Here is a 22,301-nt window from a genome sequence, read left to right on the forward strand (position 1 = left end):
CCTTCAGTGCAATGCTAAAAACAGAGTTTGTCTGTCATCAAGAGCCAGTGAGATTTCAGATAAAACAGAAGTCATGGCACCTGCAATGAAATTCCAGGAGTGTCCATCAAAGTCTTGCCAACAATAGTATCTCACCCAGTCAATACTTCCCCACTTTGATAAAACTAGGGGGAGAAAAAAAAAGGAGATAGCCGACATCTGAAATTGGGCATGTCACAGAGTCTCAGCACTCAGTTCGAAGTCTGTGAAACCAAATGAATTCTTTAATTATATTCTCCTTAAACTTTTATAACTTGAATAGCTTTGGCTCTTTAAAGGCCCAATCATTTCTCACACTACTGAGAATGTAATTTTTTCTGGTTGGTTGGGGATTTTTTTTTAACCCTACTGGAGAACATTCCTTCTTGCTATCAATGCCAGAACATATTTAAAATAACATACAGAACACCACAAAATCAATCATCTTTGTTCTAAACCTCAAGGTCAATATTGTGAGCAATCACTGAAGTGGAAGTCGGGTTGTTTATTCTTCAAGTTTACAACATCCTTGTTTAAATTAAAACAGATTAATCTCATGTTCATTAGAACAGAAAGAATATTATAGAAGGATAGTTGCCAGGCTGGACTTCAAACTTCTACCTTATGGTGTTATGCCAGTATGCAGGCTTACAGCTCTTCTTTCTTGACCCTGGCACTTCTCTTGACTTTATTCAGTCCAAACTTAAAGCTCAATATACTGTCCCAGTCCTAGCAGGGTATTGCTGAACACTTTCATAACAAAAGATGAGACAGCAAAAGTTACCAGTAATTTCCATATGCATCCTAGATATCCACTAGGATAGATATAACTTGCTATCAACTTCATTATCTTAGAATATTTGCTTACATTTCTAGTATTTGAGGAATTTGTCTAGTCTTGTAGTTACTTCTTCCTTGGATTTCTACTTTAGAGGATATAAACAGCTATGTTTATGGTAAGACTAAGGATAAGAGCAGGTTGGAGTGAAGCTAACAAAAAGGATACCACATCACCTATAACACAGTGTTTTCAGAAGAAGACAAAAAGAAGATACTTTAAGCAAAATAATAAAAGACCTGTCCTGGTTTTTCTCTCTCTCACTAGTCTTTGCAATGAAAATTAGCCATAAAAAAACAGAAGATTAAGGTGACAGGGAAATAGAAAGGAAATAGGAAAAAGACAAATTTCAAGACAATGCCAGGCATAACAGGAAGTGAAAGACAAATTTCAAAGCTAAGCACAGGTTAAGACTCATACTATCTATGTGCACCTTACAGGTAGCTTCTGTATGTGAGGCCATGAAAATGTTACCAAATTAAACTGAGAATTGTCAAAGTGCAACTCATTTGCAATACAAAGTGATACAAGTCACCAGAGGAAGAGAGGGAAGTGGCAAGAGGCACAGTCAAACTAATGGCTATTTGTCTTTGGTGTCACAGCAATGAGAAGTTCAGTTGGAGGTGCTGAGCTTGTTGGATAAGTTCTGCAAATTAATCCATGAAGAAAACATCCACAGTTATCAAAGCTGGTTTCAAACTTAGCAAAAAAATCAACAAAGCACTAGAACTGGGGAAAAAAAAGAATGCATGTTCTTGAATCCCAAAGGAATGAACTGGACAAAATGTAAAAAGATACCATCAAAATAACTGAGACTTTTAATTATCCTGGGAGCAAAGCAAGATTAACTGGGCAAAACGTAAGTCATGGTGTGACAAATGACAGAGAAAGTACATATGTATGTATATCTATAATATTTTTATATATATAGATATATACACATCTCAAGAGCACCTGTTCATCACTGGCATATGGAAAAAAAGCAATAGATATTTTTCTATAGGTCATTTACAACCAAAGATAAATACACAAGTCACAGGCAGCACACATTCAGGAGGGAAAACAGGAAGAACATTTCTTGTGTGTCAACCAAAAATGTAAAACTAAGCTCAACTAAAAATGTACCAAGGACACTGCAAGTCACAGCCTTCTTTATCTGTCCACAGGATTTGACATCTTACTAAACAAACATACTTTTACTTAACTTACTATTTCCTTTCTTTTAATTTATTTTTTTAAATAAACATAGGAATTTGGAGCTTTTGCTATTACAGCTTTACTGAATAACTATATGAAAACTGCCAAATAAATATTAAGAAACAACTAGATGTTTCGACTTCACATCTTCAAGGCAGTCACCATCAGCTCTTGAAGGGTGTTTGCATTTAGCCAGACGGTGTCTTATGACACACTGAGAAAGCTAATTTTGACTGAGCATCATGTTAACGTAACTGTACCAACAAGGAGGATATCACAGAATCACAGAATTTTAAGGGTTGGAAAGGACCTCAAAAGATCATCTACAGTCCAACCCTCCTGCCAGAGGAGGACCACTTCGACTAGTGGTGTGCACCCTTCTTTTTCTTCAGAGTTCGATAATTTGGGAGCTTTTCTTGCTAGTTCCTGATCCACTGGTTTGTCTAGAAAAAGATCATATTTTAGAGACCATTTTCTACACATCTTTCTTGACAGCATTAGTATAGCCCACAATAGCCTTAGCCTAGCGTGGGTGTATGGGCTGGATAGCCACTACTCAGATAGTAGCCAAGAGCAGATACTTTAGGGGAAGATTAAAACATTGGACTTCTGGCACCCAGGCCAGAACATTTACTCTGAATGTTCTAAAATTAAATGCCAACACAGAAAGTTTCTTCCTAAACCCTTCATCTACACATTGAACTAAGAAGCTTATCAATCAACTACACAGCAACTCCTCGGCCTCCTAAGCTTGAAGATGCATTTAATATTGGACCCAATCCAATTTCTGCAAAACAAGTGGAAGGGAATCATGACTTAATGTAGGCAAAAAAGAAACACTGTTTACAAGTCCTTTAGTGATGTTTTCCTCAGATATAACTAATAAAATTATTTGCCTTATTAACTGGACATTTGAAGTGTTAAGTTATATTAAAAGTACTCCTTTGTGCTGTTCCTTGGCCTAAAAGGGTCTTAAGAAAACAATAAAGTTATAGACCAACTTAAGTAATTGAGCTAAACATAAGAGTGGCAAGAGAAAGATGTCTACCCATATCACCAAAAGGCATGAAACTCAGATCCCACGGGAAGGATCAGCATCTCACACTGTACTTATAAAATATAATACTGTACAAAAGAGTGTCCTGCCTCCTTTCCAGGTTGTCTTTAGGACACATGAACTCCAGGGAATCATGGGTGGAACGTATATAAGATCTTATTGCAGCTGCTCGTACTGCACCTGTTCAAGGGATAAATAAAGCAGCTAAGTTCTAGTTTTGGTTTCACTCACTGCCAGTCCCTTGATGTGCAAAGAAATTATACACCACCTCCTCATCTTGTCAATCATACTGCAAATGTGTCTTCAATATTGTGGAAGTGATGATCACTTCTTTTTTGCCAGGAACGTTCTCACAAGCTGGGATAACCTCTATGACAAGTCACATACACTGGGAAAAACCAAAACCACTTCATATTCTTCCAGACAACAACCCTGTTCATGTAAATTATCAATCCTTAGACTTTTTCCCATCCTTACTAGGAAAGGAATTAGGTCTACATGAAACTGAGCTGAAATTAAAATGGAATTAATTCACAAATTCTCTACAGCTTACAGATGGTTTATTCTACTTCAGGTTTTTTTTTTCCCCTCACACTTTATTCACCTGTGACTCCCAAAGTTAGAAACGTGTTATCATACTGTATACAAGAAGAGATACTAGATGTGTTAAGAGTTGAAGATCCAGATGTCTTTGACATGAGTCATTGGGGTCTCTCCATTGTCATTTAGGACACTTGTGCACATCTTCACAGGGCACGTTTTCCACAAAAGCTTGTTATTTCTCTTACTCTATAGGACAGATATTTTTTAACTCTCTCACCGCTTGCCTATTTCTTTACAGATCTGAAGAATATTTTCTAGAAATTCAATCAAGTAAATGATGTTAGCCTCTGAAGATGAAAACATGGACTTAGATAAGATGCACATATTCCTGTGATTTTCCACGAAGAACTCACGGAAATGCTCATGACCACTATCTGCTTGTATTTTTTTTTTAAATAAGAAGATAAATGTGTGCTACTATCTATGCTCAGCATTTTTCCTCCAGGAGCCTTGGCATAGGCTGCCCAGGGAGGGTGTGGATTCTCCTTTTCTGGAGACTTTCAAAACCTGCCTGGATGCGTTCCTGAGTGACCTAACCTAGGTGGACCTGCTGTAGCAGGAGGGTTGGACTAGATGGTCTCTTCCAACCTCTACCATTCTGTGAAAAAGGTGATTACAGTCTAAAAATGAGACTTTGCACGATGAGGAAGCAAAGCTCTGCAGAAACTTAAGCACAGAAATGTAGGAAAAGGGAATTACTGATGAGTGGGACAAAACCATCATTTTGTGGGCCACAGGATGTGTACTTGTAAAGGGAAGAAAGCCTACTCCAAGAAACCTCATTGAGAATATAGTCTTCTCAATATAGAAATTATATTAGTACCAGTTGTAGCTTGGGTTCCTCAACACAGGGTAAAGATGACTATTTCATACAGCAACATGTGTAATCAGAGACAGAGGAAACTGCATAGCTACACACAGGGCAGTTGTAAACCCCCATGAGTTACCCTGATCAGTCCCCTCCTTCTTGCACCCTTATGTCCTGCATATTCTTTCTCTTTGACCTTCATTGTTCTATAAAAAATTGTAACACCTTGTGGAAGTGTATGTGTCACTTTCCAAATGCAGTCCTCATTTATTTGCTTCTCTGTTCACAGTGCACTTAATGTGAACATCATTGAAAGCTCAGAGCAAAGAAAAGGTGGCAGACTTCAATGAAGGAGAGCATGTGGGGTAGGGCAATGAAAGGTAGGCATGGGAGGAAGCCCACATCAGCATCCCAGGCATATTGGAAGGAGGAGACAGTACCATCACACACAGAGCAAGGATGAAAGCTAACAGCCAATGTTAGTAGTCTGCCACATAAGCATTACCAGCACTTGTCTTTGCAACCAACTGCTCCAAATAAGGCACACAGTTCTCAAGTGTGCCGAAGTTCCTCCCTCAAAAAAGGATAGTTTTGCTATACAGAGAGGATGAAACAGACAAACAATTCTGGCACCCTAATACTCTGTTCACTCTTTTCATCAGAGGCTTACTTCCAACACCCTCTTTACACAACTGTGAACACTCATCCTGAACTACTGACAACTACATACCAACACATCTTTTCACTTCAGACATGTTACACTAAAAAGAAGCAGTACTGAGCAATAGGCAATTTTACTCAGAAGAGATTGTTGTTCAGAGAAATTTGGTTTGTTTTTGTTCAAACAAACAATGACACTTACAGACTTCTGACCACTTCATGTCATCAAGAAAGTGAAGCAGACAGAAGAGAGATCCTCATCCACTCCACTGCACACAGTTGATGACAGAATTTAATCTTGAATCATTTGTTAGATAATTTAAGTAAACAAGTGAGATAAGAATCTTCTTATCAGGAAAGCAATTTGACACTAAGTCAGCAGAATACTTGCATTTTGCAACTCCTGTCAAAAAATTAGCAGGAAGACTATCCATTTCTTTCCTAGAGTAGCTAATCTTAACAAACTCTGATGAAAGTGAACAACTTGTTTTGGCTGCCTATTTCTTTTTTAAACACCTGCCATAGTACCAACTGCCCTTAGTCCTTTTTGAACCAGCTATGACTAGGTAACGAGAGAATGCTGACATTTTCAAATAGAGCAGGACAGTCCCAGTGCCCCCCCAGGATCAAGAAAAGGCAGCCCAAATTCACCCTAATACCAGAACATTCTGATTTGGCACTATGTACCAGAATCTGGGGTTACACGTAGTATTTTTGGAGTTTTGGATACCATGTCCCATTCCAGAAGCTTGAGGTAAATGTAGCATTCATTCCAATTCAAAATAGCTTCCTAAGTTACAGGATCCTTTAAATATAGCATGAGAGTCCCACAGGGGCTTCTGAAGAGGGTGCATGGCACTCTAACCAGGTATAATAAGTACTACAGTGTTTTACAGTTATTTTTCTTCATGCCACAAAGACTAATTGTCACTAATGCTGGCTTTAAATTTAAGAGCCATGAATTGTTTAAAATAAGCATGTGCCCCTAGGCCTCTTACCTTTAATGAGAATAAGGGGTTTATGACTGTACTAACAAGTATGGCTAACCAAGAGCAGCAAGTAAGGGAGCCAAAATAGCCCAGCAGCTGGAATTTGGACTCTGAGCAAGGGAAAGGAGGGGATACAGTGTGAGTATATGAAAGGCTGTGTTCTTCCTAATCCTCAGCTGCTATTGCTACAAATCAAGTGTATTTGGAAGGATTTTGGGGAAAGGTTAAAACCTATTTATGCACAGTGTCCAGGCACTGAACACCTGTGGCATAGATGATCACAACACCAGCTACGCATGTGGGAGGTGCAGAAAGTAACTGTATCCTTGCCAGGGGATTTGCGTGCCTTTAAGACGTTTGACGCATTACATCTTCCTAAAATGAGAGCAAGAGCTCATTGACTTTTTGGAAAAATGGCTGCTAGCCACTGTTAACAAAAAGAGGAGTCACCTTGCATGAAGCACGTTCAAGATGTCATCTTGAGCCATTCCTAAGCTGAAAATTAATTATTTTCAGGGTATCTAATTCCAGAAACAGAGAGTGCTTACACTCCAAGTCAGTGGGTGGGGAAAAAAGGTTCTTTTTTTTAATCCTATAAATAGGAGCTGGGTGCTGCTGTTCCTGAAAATCTCTCAGAACACAGCATTTTTGGGGAAAAAAAATTATACTCTTTATGGATCTGAAAACTAAAGTTTTTGGAACTGTTCTTGAAAGATACTCAACAGTTGGGCTGGACTAAGATCTAGGAACAGCTTCATACAATCAAGATTTTATTCAGGACCTCAAGTTACGATAGGAGCTAATAAAAGTTCAGATTTTTTTTGTTTTCTCAACCTCCATGCAGCACATTTTGACAGGTGATAACCTGCTTACTTTTAAATATATGATATTACATAAATTATGGGTCAACACAATGTGAAAGAACAGCACACTTATTGACATCCTTGTCCTCAGTCTGTACCGGCACAAATGAATTCTTTATGAAGTGCCATTTATTAAGTACCATCGCATCCGTAACAAAAAGCCTATTCTGAGATTTTGCTCTCAGTAATTTTTTTATTAAAGCTTTAATTACTCTAGCCCTTTAACATGCTACATGTAAGCTATCCTACTTTAATTAGCATTATTCATTTTGAAGCATACCATAGCTGACATTGCCAAACAATGTTTTAAATTGTTTCTCAAGACAAGCAAGTACTGATTTTTACCATGTTCAGCAAAAATTTCCCTTCTTCCTCTCCTCTTCTCCTGATCTTTCAATGGGGATTAAAAATTTACCTGCACATTGAGCATCTGGCTATTCCTGCAACAAAACCCAGTAATAAAAAAAGAGCAGTATCTGATATTATATTAGAGACTACTTAATGCTATATTATGCATTCAAATGCTGGCATCCCATATACCTATGTGCAAAAACTTATAATTACACAGGAATCAACTACATCACATTGTGTTCTCAGCTAGAGCCAGCCCACTGCCTATGCTGGATTATACTGAAGGCCTTTACATTTTTGTATACCATGCTGATACTTTAAGAGCTACCAAAGGTTGGTGGTTTTGTTGGGTTTTTATTAAATGCTCATTTTATAGAGTTATCAAATAACATATACTTTATCCCACTAATTATACAAGAAGAGTGACCAGATGAGAACTGCTTTTGCTGGTATAGAAAATTAATACTAATGTGTTTGCAAAGCTTATTTCCCTTTATATTCCACTGGCTGGAAGACATTTTGCAATAATGTATTCAGAATGGAGCTAATGACAGAGTTATATGCTGTGTTAACATGATTGCCATGTACAGAGTTCAGACAGTAATGAAAAGTTCTACCTGAGAAAAGCTTACTGTGCATCTTAACTACAAAACAGTTGAGCAGCTTTAAATTCATAATATAACAGTACTCTCCTGCTGTGTTTACTAGTTTGAAAAGATCTCAAAAATTAATAACTTCAACAAGAATTAAGTAAATCTGAGGATTTCCTGAAAAAGTACATGAACTGTATATTCAAATAAATAAACTGTAGGTCGAGGGCTGAGCAATTTGTCAGACCAGAATATCCAGTTGCCAGGTAACATCATTAAAACAAGAAAAAAAGGGAACATAACTCATTTGAGTTGTGGGTGTTTCCTGAGGCTAAAAAACCTTCTCCTCTTCCACAAAGATACAATAACTATGGTTATCCACAAAGAGACAGTAACTATGGTTATCCCCACTAGTGAACTTCTTGGTATCTCACCAATCTTAGGCCCAAGTTTCTCACAGTTAACACTATGCCTCCTGTCCCAGGAAAGGGTTATGTTCTCTTCACTTTTGCAGGAAAGAAAGCTGCAAAGTCACTGTGGAGCATTTTTTGGCACAAGCAGTAAGATAGCACCAATACATACTGACTATATTTACAGCTGAGTTGGTAACTGCATAGGTGTTGATCAGCCCAATTATTTCACTTGCTGGGCTGTTAACAGGTAATACCACACAATGATTCAGATACAATCACAGCCAAAGAGAAAAGCTCTATTTAACAGGTGAAATAAAGGGTTTTAAACCCACAGGTTATGCATTATGTGTCAGAATAGTCCAAGCAGAAGGTCTGATGATGTAACGTCATTTAAGCCAGTACCTCAACTATTACAGGACAACATTCACATCAATCTGGCCTACATTCCAACGTGGCTAAATGTTTCTTCTGAAATTCAAAACATGGAAAGAATTGAGAAACTAAACCTTAAATAGAGCTGTGCATAATGTCTGCACAGATATTGGGCAAAGGATATAATACTCCTTATACACCCCTGGCCTTCAGCAGTGAGCTTAGTACCTAGTGATTACTTTAAATCTCACAAACAGTTAAGAGGGGCTGCCTTGCAATTCCAAGCATATTCTTGATTTAAAGGAGAAATAATTTGACCCAGAGCTGTAGTTTGGTCCATATCCTTCCTGAAAGTTATTTGGCTGAGTACAGTGCATGCATTCAAATCACATTGCAATATAAGGCTAAGATTTAAATCAAAACTATAATAAAAGGACTCTTCCTCCAAAAATCCTGAGTTTAAAGATACAACAAGCTGCACCAATCTTAAGAATGTTTTCTGCCAGGAAAGAAAACAAAAGCTTATTTACATCACACTTGTTTAAGCCAAAAGGTAAAACCAGTATACCTTATTCTGGAATGGCTTTGTATTACAAAAATCACATATTTATTGAAATCAAATGTTCTCAAAGTGTCAGCAGCTCAGGTGAAGCATCCATTGGAGTTACTCCTCAGATTTGATATGGTATTTTTGGCCAAGACAACAAATGTTGTGTACCTCAGAATAAATAATGCCTTGCTGCTTAGAGCACCTGCACAGCCAAGTTCTAACCTCTGTTCTGCTTTATGCAGAGCAGAGACTTGAATCAAATCCCCAGTATCCAGGGATTTTCTGATCCCCAGGCATAAGAAATTGTTTCTCTCATCCAGTAAATATTGCTTAAACAGAATAGTCTGAAATACTCTGAAATCAAAGATATCTAAAGTAACTAGCATTCTCTCATGATTCTGCACATGTATATATAAAAAATAACTGCATGCAACAAAATTCAGAATGCTATAACCTTGGATAAGCTGACTCTGTTGCCCAAGAAGTGATCTACAAATTAAGCAAATTATCCCAGAGTTGAAATACTGATATCCACAGAATATATGTTTTATCAAAAACAGACAGAAAATTTTTGGAGTGTTCTTAAGAGTTGGCCTGGAAATAGTTCATTTTCCTCTCACAGGAAACTATTTTGAGTTATACTGTAGAAGACTGGAAAAACGAGAAATCACTCATGCATAAGAAATTACTACAGTACACCTTAAGACAGACATTATATTGAATGGCTAACTTTCCCTCTCAGAATTTTATCCAGTTGTTTGAGTTTTTTGGGAAAAAGCAAACGTATCTACTGAATAGTAGTTAAAAAGGAAGGCTTTTAGAGGACATGAGACTCACCTGTTAGTTTTGTAGGATATCAACTATTATAAATATTAATTTATTGCTTTTACTATTGTGGAGGACCTCACATTTCGAGATGCAAAAAAACCTTCTCAATGTCACAGCTGTAGGACAGCTACTCAGCATTTCAATTCATCAGAGAGAGATACTTAACAGATGATACAGAATCATCAAGTAAACTTGTTAAATTTCTTCAGTTGAGTCAAGATTGGTAAACTGCCTTCTTCTCATTACAATTTATGTACAGCACTGCATGGCCACCCAAATGGCAGTTGCAGAATGCATAGTGCCTGACTCAAATAATCTGAGGTTCCTCTGTATTCAAGAGCAGAAGAAAAAAATAGCAGAAGAGGGACTCCATCCATCACTTGCCTGTTGTAAGGCATCGACACCCCATATGCAATAAGCCCACAGGAAATGAATACTCTCACATAGCTCCTCTAAGGGAAATGCAATCACAACAAGAGGTTGACATACGTATGCTAGGCGGAGAATGACAGACAGGTATTAATCAGAAAAATATGCTGATAAAAGGAAAGTGCCCAACAAATGTGAAGAAAGCCTTCCTGCTCCTCCAGAGATGTGGACCGTGAAATGCTAGACTATGTCGCCTCAGTCCCCTGCCAAGAGCTATTTCAGACTGCTGTATCAGAACAGGTACACAGATAGCCGATTTCACTTTTCCCATATTAGTGTTTGTCATCTCCCCTCACTGCATTTATATCATGAACAGATTTCAACTTCTTGCTCACTTAATAAAATAAAACCAAAATAATTCTTTAACCCTTTATTTTGTTTAAGCATTCTCTCCTTCAGTTTCGGGCTCTGGATTTTTACTTGGAACCCAGGCACCTTTAAAAAAAACCCTCTTTATTACGAATGGATATTCAGTCACAAGTTGCCACACTGTTCTGGATAGTATTTCTCCAATCTCAGATGACAATAACTCCTGCACATCTCTCAGTTCATTGCAAGCCAGTCTGTCACAGTAGATGAACTTGCTCTTCAGCAAGTCATTCAGAAATGCATGAAGAGGTTCTGCTATTGTGTCCATCCATGTACAATTGTACCATCTCAGGTAACAGGGCAACACAGCACTTACATAATTAACTATGCCTAAAAGCCTTCTTACAGAGGATTAGGTCTCTAAAATTAATGAATTCTGCTTGCTTCTAGACAGTTCATGCAGGCAGCAGGAGAAAATAACCTGCTTTGCTGCCCACATCAATTTGGAAAGACCAGATTTATGCATATGATCATGCCACTGGTGACAGCTCTCAAAATTGCCAACAACCTGCGTGTCTCATTCTTTTCAGTAAGACTGACAGATGCTCAGCTTCACTAAGAGTATGTCAATACTCTTTTCTTACCTCAGCTACCTGCCCATGACATTTCATGACAGAACTTCCTCTAGAAAGTAGGATGGTCTGCAGGGTGGAGACTGGAAAAATATTTTTTAAATCTTGCCAGATTATTTTCTAATGTCATTGTTAAAGGACTGTGAAAGTTGCAGAGTGACCTTAACTCTTCACTTGTTTTTGTCTCCTCTTTTCCTGTCCCCATCCCCCTGCCACATTAGTCAAGCACTTATTAGAAAAAGAACAGACAAGCAGAACAGTCCATTTCAGGGCAATGCACCTTCAACTGTCACCAGCTGACTGACTGTGACTCCTGTGACTTATGCTGTTGACTATTCAGCAGTGACCTGATCAGCAGAACCTACCTGTAGGAAAGAAAATACAGTGCCTTCAACAGCATTTTAAAACTGAACTGTTGCGCCAAACAGTTTTGAGTAATTCCCTTCCTTACTCATCGATCTAAGAGCATCTTCCCAAACACGAACATCAGCAATGTTACAATCTTGTATTGTGCTTCTGTCAGTAGGCTTCAAAGACCTTCAGGTTTTCTCCCCTGCTTCTCAGGTGAAGTGCAAGCTGAGTGGGAATTGCATGGGACCAGCAGATGGTGTGCAGGTTAACAGACAGCGCAGCCACAGCTCTAGTTCCTAAACCCAGGGTGCCAATGTTATGTCTAGACATGTGGGCTAGCTTCATATTGCCACAATACTAGCTTGCCCTCTCAGGAAGGTCCCTAGAAAAATGCATTAATAAGACTACAGATGTGATGAACGATCCTGATGTGGTATACAGTGCCATCATCATTCTCAGCAGCTCAGAGGCAACTCTCTTATGGCATGATTTCTGCCATGAAGGAAGAACACAAAGTCTCCATAAAAAGGATGAATCTTTGTTATCTGCAGCCCACCCAGACAGCCTTATTGCTTGGATACAGTTGGAGTATCATAAGCATGTCTGCATAAAAACCCTATCTGCTTGCATAGAAGGATTCTACGCATATGTAGACAAAATAGCCCTGGCACATCTGGTATTAAAAGCAATAAGACCCTTTAAGTAGTAGCGTTTGGGGTTTAGGACTCATCTTGTACATACAAAGCCTAATCCCATCTCCAGGCAGTTATACATCAAAACCAGTCAACAGATAAATGTATGGCATCCACTGACAACATTTAGACCTGTTTGCCCCTACCAAGGAGGGGATTTTCCTCACAGTTCTCTTCTCCAATTCCCATCCCAGAATATCTTGAGAATGTAAGCACAGCTTTCCCATTCCTCCACAGTAAGACTGCAATTCTGGCCAAGTTCACAGCTCAACTGACTTGTGACTGCAAACGGCTGATTAAGGGGAATATCTGATCTGGTTGGAGATATGTTTATGCGAAAGATGCTAAAGAAGAAACAGATTTAGACTAAAAATACTAGCAAAAGCCATTTATTACACCGTGTCTCAACTGAAAAAAAAATTCCACAACCAGTAAGCATTCCAACTCCAGCTTTCCTTGAAAGAAGCTATGATCATTTTTGCATGCCTGCTTTCCCCACCTAAGACAGGCTCCAATCCCATCCCAAAGTGATGCTCCCAGTTAAAAAACATGCCTCACTGGGAAAGAGTTAAAAACATGTAACACTGCTCATGACACTTCTTCTGCTGGAAATGCAGCCAGTTGTGTAAAGATGCAATTCCTCCACACCTCTGGGAATTCAGCCACTGCAGTTTGACTTCTGCTCATCATATGCTCTCAAAAGCCCCATGAGAAACATACAGCCTTTAGGCATAGTGAGTATGCTTTAAGAGATTATAATATGAGACAATGGGTTCTTTGGGAAACAACTGTTTTTTCATTTCTGGTTGTGTTATATGTAGTGCAAGTGCTAGAATCTCTGCCCCTGACTGACAGCCCCTAGATATGACTGAATTACTTATAAAATAATCAAGACAATACAGTGCAGACTGCAAACTGTCATGAAAATGCCTACAGAAATACATTGCCACCTCTCTGTACTTACCTTGGGTGGGATAAGGAAAGGAATACCAAAACTATTTACCACAGTGAAATTACTACAAGTTTATAAAGCAAATTTATTTTTGTGGGCAGCTTTTTTTTGGTTGTTTTTTGCTTATTTGTTTTTAACAACACTGACAGAACAGCTTTCTTCAAGTACTATGCTACTTCTGAAAAAGGGGTTATGGAAAGTTCCTCTCATCATCATAGTATTAAGGTAATGCAGCTCTGTCTTCAGAGAAAGGAATTTTGTGCATAAGAATAAGAGAGATCATATAATACAGAGCTTTACAGGGTGAATATGAAACAGTATAGCTAAGATTTCAAAAGTTCACTGATGATTTTGAATCATGATCATTGCAAGGATGTCAATTTGGTACCCACAATTTCACAGACTGTATGTTCTCATTGTGAAAAAAAACGAAGTAGTGTAAGTGGGTTTTTTTGCAGTGGAGCAGAACTTTTGGTCGCATTCTATTTGTTTGCCTGATTAAACCATTCTGGTATTCCTTTTAAACAGTTACGTCTCTTGTCATTGCACTGCAAAAAAAGCCTTCTGCAGGTGATTTGTAGGGGAACCAATATGTTTCTAAAGAGATCTGAACATTCTGGAACAGATTTGAGACTGTATGAAAGAAAAAAAAGAGGGGAAAAAGAAAAAGCAAGTGGGACCTGCAAGAAGCAGTAGAATTCTCAAACCAGAAGTTACAAAGAACTATCTAGATTGATATTAGAAGGGTAGGTAAGGGAAAAGCTTAAAATTTTCCTGAAACCCATTCAGTGTGATTTTTTTTAAAAACTGAGCTAGTTCAAGTAGTAAAAGCCCTTCACTGCAACACCTTTAAAATACTGCTCGTAAGAAAAAAAAAGACAGCTAGCAAATAAATGGACTAATCTGTAATCGACAGACACACCAGGTAATTAATTATTAAGTCACATGCTGTTTGTCAGCTGCTAATGGAAGACTTCTGCATAATTTAAGACTGTATTTTAAGCACTGTTGAGTTTTCTGCTTCATATGACTATTTTTTTATACAACTATTGCTCTCCACCCCCAAAAGAGGGGACATGTATCTCTATCTTTGCCTAGATTTAACATCTAAACTTCACACATTTACAGGTAGCTATTATTTCTTGGAATATAATTTTATATTCCCTTCTGTAGTTTTTCTAATCCCTTCCCCACAAACTGACAGCATCAGTGAGGCTTTGGTCAGCTGAAGAGATAATACTATACAAAGCAGAACTTTTTGGAAATATACTGATCAGAATTGTCTTCCTGAGGCATCATCAGTGACACCAGTCCACGTTATATGCACTTTACTCAGACTTAGCTGCAAAGATCCTCTACTTTTCTAGGCCAGGTCAGAGTGTATGTATGACTAGTTCACTGCTATTTTCCAACCTAAACAAGCTCAAGAAGGGTCTTTTGCTCACTTACTCTGGAGATGGTCAAGGGCATGTTGAAGTCCTTGCCCCCTTGCAGTCGAAAACCCCATGGTCCAGGTCCATTCAGAGTCACGCTGTAAGCCATTTTGTATGTCTTTCACAAGACAAGGCACTGCAGAACAGAAGGATGAAGTAGACAGAGAAAGTGTGAAAAAACAGAATGAGAAAAAGGAAGAGTTTCATATAATGAAAGCAATTCTCTTTCTGCCTTGCCTGTTCAGTTGTGCTCTGATATCACCTAAGAATAGATGGGAGCTATAATGCAGATGCTGATATCCCAGCTGAGTAGGGCCCATAAAAGGTTTGTAACCAGACACCTACTATGCAAAGACTTCATGACTCAGAAGTCTAATATAGCCCCTAGGGAAGGGGACAGATCTTTCTAGGCTTCTCAAGCCCCTCTTCATGGTCAGTTACTTCAGGGGCAAACCACACTTAATAAAACAGCACACAAAATTCCATACACTCAAATCTCTTTACTAACCCGTTGACAACTACATCACCATTTGTAACTTCTGCTTTAGAACATACGTTTATTGCACCATGATATATAATGTACTACAAACTGATTATTTTTACCTTGATCTTCTCATATGTAGCAGGAAAGGCACCAAAAAAGACTGTTTACCTTCTTTTGCATTGGTTTGTTAAACTGAAAAAATATATACTACATGCATTTAGCATGACAAAAAACCCCAAAGTTCACTTTTTGCTCTTGGTTCCATAGTCCTTGCTTTCTCAAGAGGAAAAGAAAATTTATTTTCTCTGAATGCAGAAAGAGCCATTATGGGTTATTTCTAACCAGCATTTGATTTCTCTGGCAAAAGCATAGTTTCACTACATGCCTGTCATAATTATGACATAAGTCTTTTCAAGACATGATAGTTCAGCAGAAGGCTAAGAATAGAGCTAGCTAAAGGCTTCCTTAATTCATTCCTTGATTTTTCATAGTTACATTCCAGTTGTTAGGTGTTCCATAAAACTTTATAACCCTTGTTCAGTAATGCTGGATAGCATTTCTGCCTTAGACTGGAAACAGCTAAAATACAGAGAACAGCAGGGAAGATGAGAAGCTGTTGGCAGAACTACAGATATAAATAAAAAGCTCCTGCTCTCAGGATAAAGCTACAATCATTAAAAGAGCCTACCCCTTTCAAGTCATTAATACATGCAGGACCTCCAAAGCCACTCCTCTATCTCTGCAGCATCCCTGCCTTAACTCTTGTTAGAAAGAAATTCCCATTACATTAAGGTGAGGAGAAACAAACAAACAAACAAGTGTGGGCTCTCCTCTGAGAGAGACAAAAAGACAACTAAAATCACATAATGCACTAGAGTGAGGTAGCTCAATTTGACCTACCTACCTCAAAATCTGATAGAAAAACTGACAGTGAAATGACAGAGAGCAAACACTACCAGGAACTCAGCCTTCATATGAAGAGATGGTAAATATTTTTTCAAAACCACGAGGTTATCAAAGTATTTGTTTAGTAGTCAGGGTGACAGAAAAACCATGTGTACAAAGGAATAATTAAGCACCACATACACACTTGACTAAACCACAAAGCCATATTTTTTAGTCAGACAGAGGTCCAAGACAAACCACAGCAATTCATGTTGATTTGAATTAAAGTTACACTAGGTCAGTAGAACTGGTCCAAACCAAAACCAAAGCAAACAGGAAAACAAAGCTTGAAAAGGTTGGACTAGATGATCTTCCAACCCCTACCATTCTATGATTCTTGTGTCTCACAAATACCTCTAAGGCAAATTTACATTAACAGAATTCGTAACCTGCCCTGTTTGAGTCCAGAACCAATGGATGACTTTGAGGGGAGACAAAGCTGTCTTCCTGCACTTCCAGTGGCAGAAGTTTCAGGCTTTCTAGTTTGTTTATTAGCTCTTTTTCTAAGATTAGTACTGGATTTTTTTTTCAATTTTTTTTTAAAGGTGACACACACACATAAAATATGGAAGGTAAATTCCTCTGCCTAGGAATTCACTGCTATTTTCTAGTGCCCTTTCTTGGCTCCATTTCAAGGGTTCAGGAGAACAGAACAAAACCAGGAGCAAGACAAATGTAGCAAGTTGTTGCTTCACTAGTAAGGACAGTATCACAGAAAAAAGTGTTAGAAGAGAGCTTATGTTTTTATGGAGTGTGAATTCCATGCATGTTACCTTCCTATATATAAATTCCCTGTCATTTGTGTAAAAAATAATATGAAAACAAGGGAAAAACCAAAGCACAGAACAGAATAAAACTGCATGGCAAGCTGAACACGGCTAAGCACTAAGAAACAGAGATGCTGTTTAATCAAACACTATGTGCTTCTATCCCGCATTCAGATGTGTAACATGCCATTTGCTTATCAGTTTAGGACATCTGAAAGGATCTTCAAGATTCTTCATGCTGGGCGGTGTGCTAGGCAATGAGAATGGTAATCTTGGGAGGGGCAGAGTCATTTGAACGAAATGTTAAACTGAGGTCAGTTGTTCCTACTCCTTCGGTTAGTGTCTGTGTCTACATGGATATTCAGCATAGCTTGGCACTTTTAAAAAGAAACCATAGAGGATATGCTCATCTCCCGGTCAACATTCCCCTTCAATACAGTAGGGACCCCAGCTTTTTCACATGTCTGTGCTATCACTACCAGGTGCACTTTGGAGTAAAAATATTCCAGAGTTTTCTTTTTCCAGGTCTAAGTCTCTTTCTTCCCATGTTTCTTTGCTATCTGCCAGTCTGGAGAAAGCTCTATGCTAAATAAGTATAAACAGTAAAGATCATGATGTAGTGGCAGCTTCAATTGCTCGGAACACTCTTAGCATAGGTCTCACTTGTCTTCTACTGGTTTTTCATACAATCAATCTCTAAAGAAGTTGGCAATCCACTCAGATAACTACTTAAACTCAACCTTGTTTTCCAAGGTGAGAGATACTGGTGTTCTCACTGTGTCAAACATCTGGAGCAAACCCAGGAACTGGATTGGTGAAGGAGGTACAGTGCCATCACAGCTACCAGAAAAACCTCAGCAAAGCTTTCTGGGAAAACTGAAAATGAAATAAAGTTTTTTGTTTGCTCAAGTAACAATACTTTTTCTTGGTGTGCCTTCTTCCCTACTTTTTCCAGCTACGCTCAAATCTCTGACATTGATTTGAACAGCTTCTAGTTCCCTCGTTTCAGACAGAAGCTATGCTGAGTCAGATGAGGTCACTGGTCTAAGGAGTGACATTTAAAGAAAGAAACATATTCCAGGAGCAGGGTGACATTTTCTCTACAGATATCAAAAGAGAGGATTGTCCAGAGCTCTCCAGGTTCCCCCACCCTAAGCTGCCCCCAGTTGACTGATGGCAACAGTTGAGGAAGCTGGATAGGTACCAGGCTCTGCAGCAGAGGAGAGTGCTGCCACCTCCAGCAAACACCTCAGAACCCTGAGCAGAGCCATCCTTCCACAACTACGTCAGAGAGGTTACACTGGTGGAAACAATGCACATATGCTAGGAGAGTATGTTGTACGGCAGGGAACTGACTTTAGGAAAGCAACAACTGCGTGCTTGGGAGTGCACAGCTATTAAATGAATGGAATAAAAGCCAGCAGTGGCAATGCTAAATTAAGGTGGAAGGAAATAAGTAATGGAAATTCGCAATTGTTGGAGTTGTCACTACTTCATTAACTGGCCACATTACGCTTCAGTCATATTTAGCTGCAATGGTAGATGTGCTCATAGGAGAGCCTTGAATTATTGTATCGTTAGGCATTTTAGAAGTAGGTTTCTTGAAAGATTGACTTCTGATCTGCAATAGGCTATGCATCTTGGCACACAAAGAGATGCATGCAAGGTCACGGTTCCAACAATCTTTTGTTTTTCTTTAAGAACGAGGAAGACTTGCCCTGCAGAGGAATAAACTATCACTTCTTTGATAAAAAGATCTTCAACAAGCTGGATAGATGTTCCTTTTAAAGAAAAAAAAAATCAGACAAAAGTATTGTCTGCCTTTGTTTCAGCCTCCCTTACCTGAGAAAAGAAGGCAGCATTCAGCTTTCTGACAAATGTCCTTTTTGTCCCATGGATTCCCGTACTGTCCCTCATGCACTCTTTGAGAAAAGCAAAAAGGTGAGGAGAATGAATTGGGAGCATGTGAAGAAACAAATCACCTCGACACATGCGTGAGGAAAACCTCAGCTTTGAACCAGATGTCTGACACATGCAATCCCACAGTTTTCAAAAAATTTTAATTAACTCAATGTTAATTATATTTCACATGGAATAATGAGGAAACAATAACTATATCTGGGGACTCATCTTCACTGCAATCCACAGGATAAAATACCACATATTCACTATATATTAGCAAATCAGGGCTAAAGAATTTGAGAGATTAGAGATTTGACACATTAGAGATGCATAGGCTCTTTAGCTCTGAATGCCTACCTTGCCAATGCCAAATTGACTATCGAAAGTTACCAAGGACAAAGATTCCTCCTGTAAGTTCAAAACAAGTTCAGTATCGTTCCCAGAGCAAGACTCTTCTACAATGCAAAGGATCTCCTCCACTTCGCTATTGAGCTCTGAACTAAGTTGAGCTAACTGTACTTGTACTTCTGTGCACAGCTTTGTTTCACCCATTTCATCAACATCCTTCAATTCTCACAGAACTTTGTATTTCTGAGTTCCTCTCAGACCCTTTATCAACTTAAGTCCTACATTTTCATCTTAAGAAGCCACATTTTCCACCACACTTGGCCTCATCAAATTCTGCTTTGCCAATACCTTTCTAGAAATGTGGTTGGTGTGTCCCAATAGAATACAGTATTGCTGGGGAGATACACTACAGCAATGTAATGATGGAATAGTATTTCCCTTCTCCGTAATCCAATGCTTTCAGAAATGCATCTCAAAATTCTATTATTTTAGGCTGTTTGCTGCTGCTTCCAGTATCACCTTACTGATTAATCAAATTTGCTGCTTACTCTCACCTCCAGATCTTTAGTCATGACTACTTCCACCATTACAAAAAAATGCACCAAACTCTTCTCCCTACTAGGTGGCTTTTCTTCCCCTGCAACTACTTCTTTTCCCTATCACAGAAGACTGGGCATACACCACAGCATAATCAGATTTGATCTTTAAAAGATCTGAAGATTTTTGGCAATTATGTTAAACTGGAAACCATACCTGTGGAGAGACAAAAACATTTTTGCCCCTGTACACAAATATTTATGTTACCAAGTTCTCACCTTACCAGCATTTCAGTCATTGTTTTTAAAGGCATGCACTACAGCATGCAATATTTCACACTTCTATGGCACCTATTTACACCAAGATATCAAATTTCCTTATTTTGTTTTTAAGGTAAAGAACACCTGAACACCTGTAATTGTTACTGTGTCCTTTTTACATATGTGGCCATAATGCTTTGGTTAACAGCTTCAGGTCACAAAATAACTCAGCAGCAGCAACTGGATTAAAATACAGGGCTCAGTTCCCAATAGAAGTACTTAAATGAGAAAGAAGGTTGCAAAATGCAGTGGTGTTCTGCTTTTATCATTCTCTGACACTGGGCTGAAAACAGGAAAGCTTATAACAACCGTGAGACTGTAATTTGTACCTTGCTGCAGGGGATCCAAATTAACTCTTTTAAGCTTACGGATGAAAACTGCAAAAGACCAAGCCTGTACGTACACAAAAAAACCCACCCCCCTCCTACAGAGGTTATGTGCAGACCATTGTTAGCTCAACACAGACCAGGAGCTGAGCTACAATGTTGATGACACGGGACCTCTATGGTATTGGCTTGCCTCCAAAGAGCCTGAGGTCTGGCACAGTGCAATAAACATACAAGGCTTACAAGAGGAATCCTATGCCACCCATGTAATTGGTCCACTGCAGAGATTCCTCTAGGATCACCAAACCATGTTGATGTAGCCCTACATAGCACTGGGGCTGATGTGCCCCTATGCATATGGCCATATGCCCACAGACTTAATTTTAAATTGAGCTGCCTCCCTGAAGTGAGATTTCAGACAAGTGACTCACCTACTCGGTTTTGCCTCCCAGTAAAGGCTGCACTGGGTAACGCTCTCCACTAGAGAAACTCTTTAAACCTGCTGAGAGCCTTTTAAAGACAGCAAGCGGCTCTCATTCTATAGCGGCCACTTAGAAGCTGCCTTTAGTTAGCACAGCGCCTGCTCTTTCCTGCCCGTGAGGCTGTCGGCTGACCCCTTAACCAGAGGGCACCTGCCGTCTGCTGCCCCTACGCAGACGTGTGCGGTTGGAGGCTGCGGGACGCGGGCGGGCCCTGCCCCGCTCTGTGGGACAACGTGACCCCTCGCGCTGGCGCCGCTCCTTCCCTCGGCGCCGCGGCGCGACCCACCTTGCCGACCTGCAGGATGTCGCGAGGCTCAACTAGGCCGACCGGGAGCCCACCGCTACCTCCGCCCACGCACAGCTCCGTGTCGCGCGGCAGCCGCGGCGGGTGGGTGTAGGCGGGCGTGGGACGGCCGCTCCGCCGCGGCCAAGCCCCGCAGCTGACCGGCGGGCGGAGGTCCCCGCCCCCGTCGGAGCCGCAGCTGCCCTCAGCGGGCGGCGCTTGCGGTAACACGCACCCACGGATATTCCCGCCTCCCCTCCCACCAACGCCGGGCCGCCGCCATCCCCGCGGCCAGAGGGCGGCCCTGGGGAAGGGGGCTGAGAGTGCTCGGGAGAGGCGGCAGCAGCGCTCCCCTCCTGTCGGGAGCGGACAGTGGTAGCGGAGCTGCAGCGAAAGCGGAGCCGGGCGCCTCGGCCGCGCGTGGGCGTGGCGTGCCCGAGGCGCCGGTGCCCAGCGGGCGCCGCCCGCGCTGCGCTGAGGGCAGGCCGCCTGCCAGCGGGGCGGCGGCTTCGCCGGGCCGCCGGGAGGGGGCGCTGCGCCGGCGAGAAGGAGCGTGAGGGGATTTGGCGCCGGAGGCGGTAGCGGAGTGGCCGTTAACCGAGAGCCGTTATCTGCTGTGCCCCGACGTTTGTACCAAATCCGTTTTTTGAAGGGAGAATCACCTCTTGGCCTTGGTAGCAGAGCAGGAAGGTGACACAAAGCTGTGGGGAGCGGTTCGGCCGAGCGCCAGGGGAGCAGGTATCGGGGGGCGCCGGGCGTTCCTCGTCTGAGTGCCCTCAGGACCGCGGCGAGGGAAAAAATGGCGGCGGCGGGGGGAGGTTAGGGTCTGCTGGGTGGCTTCTCCGTCCTTCGGAGGGACCCGGAACGTTCTGGAAGGGGGCACGGGGGGGCGGGTGTTGCCTCCAGCTTCCCGTCTCTCCTTGCGAGGGACATTGGGTTTTTCATCTGCCGACGGTCCGAAGGGAGTAGGCA

The 22,301-nt window shown here is 40.6% G+C and overlaps 1 protein-coding gene across 6 annotated transcripts in view; it reads right to left on the minus strand.

The window, feature by feature from the left end:
• The window catches only part of LDB3 (LIM domain binding 3), a 118,291-nt gene extending 96,250 nt beyond the window's left edge, over positions 1-22,041 (minus strand). For 4 of the 6 annotated variants that reach the window (XM_062001227.1, XM_062001228.1, XM_062001224.1 and 1 more), the window contains exons 1-3: positions 21,333-21,426; positions 18,974-19,053; positions 14,952-15,071 (exon numbers count right to left, since the gene is read on the minus strand). In XM_062001227.1, the coding sequence (XP_061857211.1) occupies positions 14,952-15,044 (93 nt within the window). In that variant the 5' untranslated portion in view covers positions 15,045-15,071; positions 18,974-19,053; positions 21,333-21,426. Of the gene's footprint in view, positions 1-14,951; positions 15,072-18,973; positions 19,054-21,332; positions 21,427-21,991 lie in introns of those variants that run through there. The other 2 variants (XM_062001225.1, XM_062001226.1) reach the window with 2 other exon arrangements.
• Between the last annotated feature and the right edge of the window lie 260 nt (positions 22,042-22,301).

Source organism: Colius striatus, chromosome 8 (assembly GCF_028858725.1).
Source record: "Colius striatus isolate bColStr4 chromosome 8, bColStr4.1.hap1, whole genome shotgun sequence".
Taxonomy (NCBI): Eukaryota; Metazoa; Chordata; class Aves; order Coliiformes; family Coliidae; genus Colius; species Colius striatus.